The 12,930-nt window shown below is 39.4% G+C and overlaps 1 protein-coding gene across 1 annotated transcript in view; it reads right to left on the reverse strand.

Annotated features, from left to right (window-relative positions):
• Positions 1-3,957: 3,957 nt before the first annotated feature.
• Positions 3,958-12,930, reverse strand: part of LOC134611540 (hippocampus abundant transcript 1 protein-like) — a 92,560-nt gene continuing 83,587 nt past the window's right edge. The window contains exons 10-12 of the mRNA XM_063455502.1: positions 10,742-10,839; positions 5,448-5,614; positions 3,958-5,214 (exon numbers count right to left, since the gene is read on the reverse strand). Of these exons, the coding sequence (XP_063311572.1) occupies positions 5,002-5,214; positions 5,448-5,614; positions 10,742-10,839 (478 nt within the window). The 3' untranslated portion in view covers positions 3,958-5,001. The remainder of the gene's footprint in view (positions 5,215-5,447; positions 5,615-10,741; positions 10,840-12,930) is intronic.

Consider the following 12,930-nt stretch of genomic DNA (forward strand, 5'->3'; position numbering starts at 1 on the left):
TCATGTAAGCATACATACATCCATACTCATAAATTATCTTTCAGTTCCTGGAGTTGATTCGATAAGTGAATAGACAATAGCACATTGCACAATGGGTACTTTCAAATGTGCTTTTTTTTTTTTTAAAGTAAAATATTGTAGGGTGTCTGAAATGTAAGATTAACTACACTTGGCATCCCATCATGTCTGCAACTTTTTTTGTTTATCTGAAACTTCTTGGAAGTCCTTGACTGTGTAAGGGGACATTTCCTTAGTACGTGTTTGTTTCGAGTATATAGGCACCAGCGGAATATTTTTAATACGGGCTAGATAGGAATGTCAGCTAAATTACCCCTCAAGAAGGTTTTTGTCGACATCCATGGATGTACACTGTTTTACTAATTGTCAAATTTACTGTAAAAATGGAGATAAGTAGTTCACACAGAAACACAAAGTGACAGGTTTTAAAGAAATAGTTAAACTTGCAGAAAACAAAAAATCTACGGCAGTATGCTATCATACAAATTTAAGTACCACCCATACTGACTAAGCTATGCTATTAGGAAAGCTAGCAAAAAAGCAATTGTAATATTTAACCAACAAGGCTGTGGTGTGTAACGCTCTAGTACTCAAAGCCAAATGCTAGATGACACATTCAAATTTTCATTGTCTTCTCACCATAACAAAGGGAAAATAAAGTACTGGCATTTTAGTGTGGTGAAGACTCCTGGTCTAGAGCCTATAGTAGCAAGAGTAAGTGCAGCCACAAGGAACCTAACAATCTACCAACCAGTGGTGCTCACCAGCAGCTCAACTAGTGATCCTAAATTCAGAGTGACCTGATAATGAGGAAGCACTGATCTGTGCAGATACTTAAAGGAACACTTCAGGCACCATAACAATGTTATGTAAATTAAGTTGTATGGTGCCAGGAGGTCCCCAGCAGGGCTGCCATCAGGGGGTGACAACCATGACGGCTGGGCCACACGTGTAGCCGTGGAACTGCCGCCGGTGCAGTTGCACCAAGCCCGCACGCTGTTGGGGCCTATCGGGTGGCCCACACACTTAGGGCCACCCGATGGGCCTTATATCTTCAGGGGCCTGGTCAGCGCTGCGGCCGTGCAATAGCGCAACCGGGCCCCTTTTAAAAAAAAAAAATCAAAATCACAGCCGCATAGCACTGCTGGGAGGAAGTGGCAGTCACTTCCTCCCAGCTCCCTCCTCGAGGGAAGAAAGCCAGGCCGCGGGAGCCACGCTGACTCCCATCAGCCACAGCCTTCCACCTGCAAAAAAAGGTAAGCAAAATTAGCTGTATTTGTGTATGTCAGTATGTATCTATGCATGTGTGCATGTATGTCAGTATGTGTGTGTGTGTGTAAGTCAGTATGTGTATGTATGCATGTCTGTCTGTGTGTATGTATTTCAATATGTATGTATATGTCAGTGTGTATTTATGTCCTTATGCGTGGATCACACGTGACTGAGTCCACCTTTATCAGGCCTACTTTCAGCTACTGCTGACATTACTGAGGGGAGACCTGGAGGATTGGTTGGGGCCACATCTCTCTTGTTCGGCAGGGTGGGGATTGTCAAACAACCTAGGGTTTTATACCTGTTTCAGACTATCCCAATTATTATTCCAAATGCCTTTTTTTTTTTACCTCATTACATACATTCATCCTTTGGCGCAAGTCCAAAGCCTGCATAAGTCATGACGTCCTCACGCTGCCGAAGACTTTAAACTTTACTATCAGGCTACTTACCTGCAGAGGGTAGTGGAATGGTCCAAGAAAGGTGTAGTAAAACTGTGCAGGGGAGGGGGGGGGGGGGGTGATGATGATTCTACCTTGGCTCAAACCAATTCACAGTTCCATACTAACACCCACTCATAAAGATGGCACTTCCTTGAGATGAGATTCAGACATTGGGTACGACTACTATACCATGGACTAACCGCTAGCTATCGCTACGGAATCTGTTGGCGCTATATAAATGGCAGTAATAATAAGGATTAACGTCCAAAGTTCTAATTAATTTAGCATAAGAAATGTAACTAGGCAGAGTTGCTCTTTCTCCCATATTATTCTCCTTAATTATGGAGCCCTTCCTCAAAGCTATCTGACAGAATCAAATGATCAAGGAGTATTCTTATTCAGGAGGTGAGATGAAGGTCTATGCTCCCAATTACTCCTATTAATTTATTACCCTATTCAGCGTTTCCCAATTGGTGTTCCGCAAAATGGCCGTGGGCGGCGAGAGAGCAGTGGTCAGTGATCTCCCTGCTCAGCTCCATCGCGCGCACAGTATAGTGATGCTGGAGTTGGAATATGACATCACTCAAGTTTCACTAAGAGGCGCACAAGGGAGATCACTGCTCCCTCGCCACCCGAACGCCAGCCGTTCAGCAGCCCCACTGGACCAATAGGACATGGGACTCCCAAAGGTACAGAGGCTGGGTGGAATTAAAAAAAAAAAAAAAAAATTGTATGTGTGTCTGTGAAAGAGTATATGTGTGTTTGTCAGTGAGAATGTATGTGTGCTTGTCAGTGAGAGTGTATATGTGTCTGTCAAAGAGTATGTGTGTCTAAGTGTGCATCTGTGTGTCAAGGTTTGTGTATGTGGCTAATAAATTGGACCTTTCCAAAGGGAATCTGCCTTATTTTTCCTTGACGGGTTGGATTAAAATTTTTTCTTGACTAATATATATAGCACGACTGAATGTTGGAATAGGAATTCCCAAGACAAAAACCCTGGTCTACAGGATTTACAAAAATGTTACTGGCTTATACATAGTTTTCAACTGATCTTGACGGGTGGGGGCATGCTCAGTGTTTCATTTACTTTTTGGTTATATGTTTCTAGCACAAGACCGAAATCAGTTAAAGACCTTGCGTGTCTCTTATGTTCTTATCACATGGAAACGTGCAGTTTCAAAGTTCATATGTTATGGAGACCTGCAAATCCATAATCTCAAACAGATCTTCGTATAAGTAGAAGTTACTCCATTTCCCCCTGCCTTTTGTCATTTTTTTTTTTTTTAACACTTATTTGGGACAAACCTCGGTCAGCAACCTGCGAGGCTCACGTGATCTCTTGAGCTTGCTGACACCTGCGATTTACAATGCTTACCACTGATGGAAACCGGAGAATCTCTTTCAGTTCCGTATTAACTTATTTGTTGTTTTAAAAAACAAAACAAACAAAAACTTAGTACATAAAATGCCAAAGCACACATTAATCCCTAGCTGGTTCTGCAAACAGTGCTGTCAAATAGTCTCCACAGATCTGTATCGAATAGATTGCCATCGGGTGCTGGTGGAATGGGAAAACCAACCTCTATAAAGCACATACTTAGAAATACTGGATAATTAACCATTCAAGCACTCTGGATTTTATTGGAGACTCTAACATGTCCTTAATGGACATGTAATGCTATTTAGATAAATTTAATGGCTGTACCTTAGTATACTTTTGATTTATCCTTGCAGTTCAGCAGCAGTCCATCTGCAGAATTCTTTGTTATACCAACTATGTCACATTTTTAATTTAAGCACTTCTACTGTATTGTATTTGCATTTTACTTCTATGCATTGAAATTAAAATACACAGTCAACAAATCTGCAGCAATTGTTATCAAAACCTTTTGATTGCTTTTGGATAACACCGTGTATTGATACCATAGTGTTAACTTTGTGTGTTTAAACCACCTTTTTATTTTATTTGCTACCCTCATAATTATTATATATTTTTATAAATTAATATGAAGTAATATGCCATTATGCTGCATTCTTCAATATCCGCCATACTAATCATGCTGTCTCATCCTCTACAGAAGTACTAAGTTTTACTGCTTTTCATATAGTGAGGATTCTGCTACGTATTGGGCTTTAATAACCAAGATTTGAATTATAGCCAATTAAAGTCTGAAAGGCAAAATTTAGGCTTGGAAAAATCCTCTAATTGCACTATAGGGACAACTTTGCTATTTTAGAAAGTATTTTATTATGCAAATTTGTATTCACTACATTTGGAACTTTAGTAAAGAAAGTGCATAAGAAGAAAACAGGATCTAGGCCAAATAGTGGGAAAACTTTGGAAGCCTTGTTTTACTATAAGCATTTATACCAGGTTTACCATGAATGTGTCAATGTTGCTGGAAGCAGGCTCCCAAAATGGACACCCATGTCCCTTCTGTTTTGCTAGCACAGAAACTAGCACAGTTTCTGCAACAGCTGGTCCTCTCCTGCCCTTTGTGAAAGATAAACAATATCCCCCTCCCCCTGCATGTTCTGTTTTTCATCAATTTGTAATTAATCAGTGAAACAGAGGTTTTGGGAAAAACTTTTTTTTTTTTTTCATTCTGTACAGAGAAGCTGGTCAGTCAGACCAATGAGACAGCTCTTCATCCAACTCAGCCCTCAGAGGGCCCACGCTCTAGTGTAGTGGGAGAAGTGGAAGAGAGAAGGGAAAACAAAAATGGTGGCCAAAAAGTGTCAGGTACTCGGTAAACATAGGTGAAAGGTATACATTATGTCTATAAAAATTTAAAAAAACAAAAAAACATTGCTTGTTTCCCTGTGATATGAAATAATTATTAATATAATTCTACTCCCACAGCATGAATAGGGAAGTTCAGGGCCAATTTCTAATTACAATCCATACCTTTGGCAAGTGTGATCCCTGCTTGTGTCCCATTACAACAGTTTGTCTCCTTACACCCCAGTCTTCTCCAGGGTCAGGAGTTGAACTATACACTCATGGTTTGCCTATAATGGCAAGTAACTAACCTTCTGTGATTCTACTTTCCATGTCAATGGCACTTTCCACACTTATATTTTTAAACTACAGTATAAAACCCCCTCACCTTGTACTTCACCAATCAGTAATGGCAAGTGACACAAAATGCTTATCTTTCGTTTGGTCCTTGTTTCCTTTCCCCCTCTCCACCCCACTGTTATTAATAGCACAATCTATAGCTTTGGCCTACTCGCATTGTCTGGTTCCCATCACAGAGTCCTTGGGTTATACACTGCTGTCATCCAACAGTGGCTCTTTACCCTCAGGGAGGTGTGCAGGGGGTAAAAGGGCATGGCTCTGTGCACCATTGCTGTGCTTCTTGTGAGCTCCAGAGCGCAGTGAAAGACCTGTATGCTCCGGAATGAAGAGTGCTACAAGCAGAGAAAGCAGCACGGAACAAGCACCGAACAAGAAGGGCGGGCCTGGGATGATGCTTCTCTGTAATAAGAAAATGAGAAACTTATTATGGGAAATTATTTCATATTGAGCATGGAACTTGTGTGTCCTAAAATATATTACCCCACCAGCATGCTATTACTTCACATATAAAAGTATGTTACGGAATTAACTAACAAGCCAAATAAAGATCAATCTCGTAAATAAATGTAGACCATTTTATCACTATCCTTGCTTGCCTCCTACTTGTATGTTTTTAGTTTAGCTTTACTTGCCTCATCTGAAGGATTAGCCATGTTGGCTTTATGAGTTTTGTCTGCAGGTTCCACATCCGCCATTTCATTCAGCTCCACATGAAACAAGTAAAACACAAAGCCATAGAGAGCAGGCCCCAGCCCGTTGCACAAGCCACGGATTCCGGTCACCATCCCTTGTACTACACCTGTGGATTGGGAGAGGACAAAACACAATGTGATAAGAAATTATGATGTTATGCTGGTTACATTTTATTATGCATGCATTTATGCTCTGTTTAATTTAGTCCATAAAACGTATCTAGCCAACTACTACTTTTACTAAATACTCTAAGCATACATCTAAAACCACCATATTTTATGAAAATACCAACATAATCATCTCCATCAATAAATAACTTTACTGTAAATTATTTTTTTTCCCTAGGATTTGAAGCAGTAGTCACATTAGGAATCTTTACCAGGACAAGTAGTCTATTTTGGATAGAATTTAGAAACGTTAAGCCCCTCCTAATACTACTTCTCATTGCACTCATCAATCTTCAATTCCCCAATGACTACACAAGTCACAAACAGCACTATATAAATATTCATTAGAGGGACAACCTCTAATGCTAGTGGAAGAAAAAAAAAAATTATGTATTTTTTAAGGTGAGAATCATTTAGCCACCACCTGGAGCATCTTTCATCCAAATGTTGAATCTTCATAGGAAAATACATCCAATTTATAGTGCTTTGTGAATATATGGATGGAGGACCAAGTAGCTGCCTTGCAAATCTGCTCTGGTGACACCAATGCATTGACATTGACCTAATGGAATGAGCACAAAGCAAGAAAAAAGACTACTTATTCTGGAAAGAATATGCCAGAGAAATCGCCAATTTAGCTACCAGCAAATAGATTTTGAATACTTTATCGTTCTTCTCGTTTTGACAAAAATGTATGTAAAATAATTTGAACCAAATACGGTTTGCAATGGATCAAGACTTAGAACCTCTTAGTCAAAATGACAGACTAGGTAGGGTTCAGCATGTGTGAGAGTTTGTAATTCTCCCAAGTCTTTTGGCAGATGTAATTACTACAAAATAAAACAATAATAAAATGATTTTCCATGTATATTGATAGATGACAAAGGGTCAAATGGAGGTTCATAAGAGTACTGGTAATACTAAATACAAGTTCCAGGGAGGAAGAATTCCTCAAACCATCTGAGCCAGATTTGAAATGGCCTTGATTAATCTTGAGATCAAAAGGATGAGATAGATGCTAGTTCTCTGATTAAAAAAAAAAACTAAAGCAGAAAAAAAATAAATTATGTTCGAAATGGAGTCTGTTAAAAGGCTCAATCTTCTCTGTAAAGAATATCCATAACATCTGTATACATTCTTTTGGATTCTAGAATTTGGTGTTTAGATACCAAGCTGTTAATTTAAAGGTTTTCAATGTTTCTAATGGCACTAAAGAATGTTTAAAAAATAGAGTACAGAGAGTTGCCATTAATGGTAAATTTTAAAGCTAGACAAAAGTGGTAAGTGGTTCTTTTAAGGGACTGCTTCAATTTAGACAACCAGAATTTAACTATATAGTGCCAGGAAAACAACTGTTTTCCCAGCACTATAGAATCCTTTGAAGCGTCTGTGAATAACACAAAACGTGTTTTTTTTTTTTTTTAGCCAAAAATCTAACGTAATGCAATGCCATGTCCCATATGTGCTTCCTATCCTACAGAGGCATCTCTTGTAATAATTCTCCAATCTTTGAGTTTGAAAGACAGACAGTGATTAGGATACGGATTAGTTATCCTCCAGTGAAAGCTTATGATCGAGTCCCATAGTGGCATAAGATGGTCTAGAGAAGCCGCTCTGTAGTTCCCCTATGCCAGAATGTTGGACTGCACATTTTCTCAGCCTGAATATCACCCACTTGACTGCAGGGACTGAGCAGGGACTGAGTATGTCAGGAGACCCAAGGTTCTCATAGCTTCTTTTATGGTGCATGACCTATTGTTACAGAACTTAATGCTAATTTAATTTGTTTGTCTGTTTATCTTCTGGAAGCAGGGTTTTAATGGGAATAGAGTTTATAACAACCTAGGAATTCTAGCTTTGTGTCTGGGATTAGATGAGTGTTTTGCAAGTTGATAATCCGTACATGGTTTTGTATGTATGAAACCGCAGGGAGGTGTGACAAGGGCTGTATAAACAAAGTGATTTAACTCCTAAATGTCAGAGAATTGAGCAGTGAGACATCAGGGTTATGGTCTATACACTAAGACTGCTTTATTAAGCTAAAATTGTTTTGGTGACCATAGTGTCCATTTACGTTTGAACTGAAAGAAAGCAGAACTGAATAAACGTCCAGCTTCAATGAGGTTGGTGGTGGTGGAAGAGATTATTTAGATAGGCGTCATCTAAAGAGACCATCCAATACCCCTGCTGTAGTGTCAGAGTTGTTGAAAGATCCCCCCTCCCCCATTAAAAATGTTTCTCCACCAAATGTCAGTTCACTTTCTTTAATTACAGGGACACTATAGTCACCAGAACAACTAAAGCTTATTGAATTTGTTCTGGTGAGTAGAATCATTACCTTCAGGCTTTTTGCTGTAAACACCGTCTTTTCAGAGAAAATGCAGTGTTTACATTACAGCCTAGTGATAACATCACTGGCTACTCCTCATATGTTTTTTTAGAGATCCTTCCTGGGTCATGGCTGCCTAAAAAGCACCCAAACATTCAGTATCTCCTCCCTCTGCATGCAGACACTGAACATTCATTGATTCAATTAATCTCTATGAGGAGATGCCGATTGGCCAGGGCTGTTTTTGAATCATGCCGGCTCTGCTCCTAATCTGCCTCCTTGTAAGTCTCAGCCAGTCCTATGGGGAAGCATTGTGATTGGATCAGGCTACCACTTCTGATGTCAGCAGATTGCTTGTTTATTTTTAGGCAAACAGCATGCAGATCTACAGTGTCAGGCTTAAATACAGAAAGAGTTTGCAATATTTATGGAGGCATGAGGGGCCCAGGGGGGATACATCATGGTTTTAACACTATAGGGTCAGGAATACATGTTTTCTGACCCTATAGTGATCCTTTAAATCCAGAATAGATCTGTAGGACCTGTGTCTTTTGAAGCTGGAATATTCTTGAGCAAGTTCCTTGGTGTTGTCCTGAAATAGGTAGCTACTCTCTCCCTCAGGATTAGTAAAAGGAGAAGTGATAGATTTTTTTCCCCCACTTAGCCATCTTATTGAGTAGATCATCTAGCTGTATTCCAAATAATCTTCCCTGCTCAAAGGTTAAGTCACACAGATAACGTGCTTATCCTCTTCCTTAAGAGCAAAGATGGTCTTGAAGTGCTTGGTGATAAATGATTAGCAGAGCTTGCCATTCTCTAATCATGAAGTTAAGATGAAATGGAAATACTTACATTTTTGTGTTTTTATGTGTTTCATCTAGTTAATTTACAAATGTGACCTTTATAGGTTTCTGTATGTGTTCATCTGAAAACATTGAGAATTTATCTAAAAAATATGGTGACTCAGGGGTTGATTTGTCAGACTCTGAATTAAAACTATCCTTTTCCACGCTTTTCTTTTTCTTGGTCTTTTGAACAATCATGGAGCTGGGTGGTTGAGAGGCTTGCACAGACTGAAGACCTGCTGAACGCATGTCCAGGAAGGTCTGCTGTAGGATGAAGGATGTAGACATTGCCACTCGTTTAGCCCCATCCACAGCGTCCTTAGAGCATTGGTTACACAATTTATTTTTGCAACGATCTGGCAAAGGTTTATAGAAAGCAGAAGTAGTTAGAAGTCTCGAAACAGCAGGGCTAGCCATCAGCTAGCAGGGATAACTTAACCGAAGTGCTCATGGAGCTTCTGTGCTCTGCTGAACACAGCAGAAAACTGTGAATTTACAAGTATGAGAGTGTTTTAAACCGCATGGAGGACGACGGTTAAGACTGGCTTAACTTTAACAATCCCTCCAAAATAGACTGCTCGTCTTGCGGAAGATAACTGTGGATCCCTGTTTCTATCTGCCAAAAAAAACAAAACAAAAAAAACCTATAAAAACAAACAATCAAACCAAAAACACAGAAAACCCTATGTGACGAACGCTCCTTATCCTGGACGTTTTAAACTCCTGGAGGAGTGTGGAAGCTAGCCTCCTGCCCACCGACTATGGGCCATATACTTTGTACCAAAATGAATACTTTGCCTTCTATTCACAAGACATTTCCCTGGTTTATTTGTAGGGTTCCTATATGTGTGGGATGTATATTTAATAGTTAATGCCTTATGACCTGTAACTCTAGTGCCTGGGGGATAATTAGGTTAGGCAGATGTCTTTGGGATATGATACTGGAACTCCGCTATAATACAGAGTGCTGCAATACAGTGTGATGCAGTATGCTATATAAGTGTAATAAAGAGTAATACAGTAATACAGTTATAATACAGCGAGATACAGAATATCATACAGTGTGATATAAAGTGATAGTGAATGCTATAATACAGTACAGTGTGATACTATATAATGCAGAGCATACGGTGATATGGAATGCTAATATACAATGTAATTCTGGAAGGCTAATGATCATTAACATGTCAAAGGACTTCCTTATCTAGGAGGCAATTAGGACAGGTGACAAATGAGAATTGATTTGTGCTGCAGCCAGACTTCCAGGCCACTTGTGTGTGACTTCTTACACCTGGCCCAGTGGCTCTGTTGGGGCTCCAGCTTCAAAGGGGAACTGGGTTGTAAGCTCTGACCTTTCATGTAGTCAATTAACCCCTTTTGAAATATTGAAATGTGTTTGTGGGGTGTTGGGAACTATTGTAGATTATTCTGGACCTGAGGGATAATCAAATTAAAGAGGCTTCCTCACACAATTATCCCTCAGGCACAGATGATCTTGGAAGACAAGACCCTGTATGTTTGTGTTGGAAACCCTTTGCAGGGGACTTTTGCATTAGAAGGCCGTGTGTGGCCCTGAATAAATATATTCCTGTTGTACCCTTCATCAAGTCTTGGCTGACGTTTGGGTAACCAAGGGCTCTGATCACCGCTTCACTTGGGAGACTTAAAACGGATGTACTCAGCCGGAGTATAGGGGATCCGTTACACCCTACTTTAAGAAAAGCTTACCGTTGGATTCTAAATAAACCCCTGTAAAGATATATGGTGCTTACACCAATGTATTTGTTCATTAATTTTAATTCAGCCTAGTCACATTAATTTCTGTCTTTTCATTTTGGTTTATAGATACTCCCCAACACGCATCAGCCACACTTAACATAAAAGTGACTAACCCTGCTGGTCGGGGTCAGCATTGCGAGACACTATGGCACTGATTGCTGGGAAGGTAATGCTTGACATTGCAGCTACGGCTCCTGCTGCCCACATCATCCTGCAAAACAAACAAGGGTAAATGGGAGATATAATGATGAGTAAATGGGGAGATGTCATGGAAAAGGAACATGTAACAAAAAAAGAAGAATAAATAGCCGTAATTAAAAAAAAAAAAAAAAAAAAAAAAGACATATCAATAGAAAATGGGATGGAAGAGAACAATGTCTAAAAAGAAGGAAATTCAATTAATTTGGTGAGGGGGTAACAAGTTTAGAGAGAGAGAAGCTACAGTATTATGCAAATTTAATGTGGCTCTCCTGAATGCTGGGCAAACAATGTCCAAGATACAGAAACTAGTTTACTAAATAAAGTGCAAACAAGTTTGAGGTCCCTGTGCTGTTCACAAAGCAAACTGCAATAGAGAATACACTTATTCAACTTTTCTCTAAAATAACATTCATGGGGAAAGGGCCAATACAAATTGTATATCATTAGAGATAAAAAATAAATAAAATATAGAGAACTTATTTTGTTTAATTCAAATTTGCTGGGACCCTTAAAGGGTTCAATAATTTGTGTATATGCAGTACTTCAGTAAGAATATTGAGGTTGGTTATGTAGTTCCCCTTTCAGCATTATGAGCAGTCCAGAACCAGAATGTGTGCATAGATTGATGGACCGTGCCAGCAAGGTAATGCAACAAAAAACAGTACTTGATTAAAACACTTTTTGTTGGCGCCCTTTAATAGTCATTACCTGCTTTTTTTCCGGTTATAAGAATAGTAATCAAGGAGCATAGATGAGATAGATGAAATATCAGATTTAAAAATGCTTTATTAAAATTTCCTGCTATTTGATGAAGTTTAACCAAGGGAAACTACGGTGGATGTCCTCACAGTTTGCACGAGGATGTCCAGTATCTTTTAAATCCCCATAGGAAAGCATTGGTTCAATGCTTTTCTATGAAGAAGACCTAACGAGTGCGCAACACTCGCTGCAATGATGTCTGAGGAGGGGAAGACAGACCCAGCACCAAGGAATCAAAGCGCTGGAATAAGGCAAGTGTTCAAAAGGCTTTTTAAACCTTTAATTGCCACGGGGGAACATTGGCACACTATAATGTTAGGGATACAGCTTTGTATTCCTAACACTATAGTGTTCCTTTAAGGAGAGATTTGTCTTTGAAAATGTGCCTACATACCTATGCATATCCAAGTATATAATTAGCAGTCTCATCATATTGTCATGTGCACAATATCAGAAACTGCAACATTTAGAGAAGGCATATTGCAGGACCTTGCTATTTGCAGTTTATATCATTAAAAGGTAAGTAAATTCAAAATAGCATGGGACTGTTGCAATACTTACCAAGATTTATTTTTGCTTTTAACCAGGTACCATGTGCACATATAGCCTCTCCAAATTTGTCTATTTCAGCTTTTATCGGACTCTGCAGTTCGAATGTTTGGCCATTACATTTGATCATTTATGTATGCTTAACTTGATGTCATGATTTTCTCACGGAGTAGCATCATGTCTGTAGCGAACATGTCCAGCTTACAGACAGCAGTATTGTATTTTAATAAAGTTTCATATAAGATATATGAATAAAGCACCTTTAACATGGCTAATTTATTTGTGCCCCTTTATTATTGGAAAGCACCACTTAATCTGCTTGATAGACACAAAGAGGAATCTGTCAAAAACATTATTATAAGGAAAAACCATTACAAAGTTAAAAAATAAAAAACAAAACAAAACCCTCATCAAAAAAATCCCCAGCACTCCATATCATACTTTGTTTTACTGGGAATTCAAACTGATGCAGGAAACCATATTCTCATTGCCAAAGAAAAAAAGAAAAAAGAAAAGAAAGAAAATAAGTTGTTTATATCAGAGAGAGTTCTTCTGCATTTGAAAAGTTCAAATTAAGGCCATATGGGGGGCGTGTCCGGCAGCCGACGAAGATGGCGGCTTAGTTCCAGAGCTCCTCGTGGCGCCCGCAATAAAACCGCTCAACAAGCGAAACCGGCACACTCTCACACCACAGATGGGCCGCACAAAACGGCAGACAGACCCCGGCGGCACCCCAAGACCCTCGGGACCCGGGGGAGACCACACAATCCGGTCCTACCTCCAGGCAGCAACC

The sequence above is a fragment of the Pelobates fuscus genome, chromosome 5 (genome assembly GCF_036172605.1).
Source record: "Pelobates fuscus isolate aPelFus1 chromosome 5, aPelFus1.pri, whole genome shotgun sequence".
In the NCBI taxonomy this organism is placed as follows: Eukaryota; Metazoa; Chordata; class Amphibia; order Anura; family Pelobatidae; genus Pelobates; species Pelobates fuscus.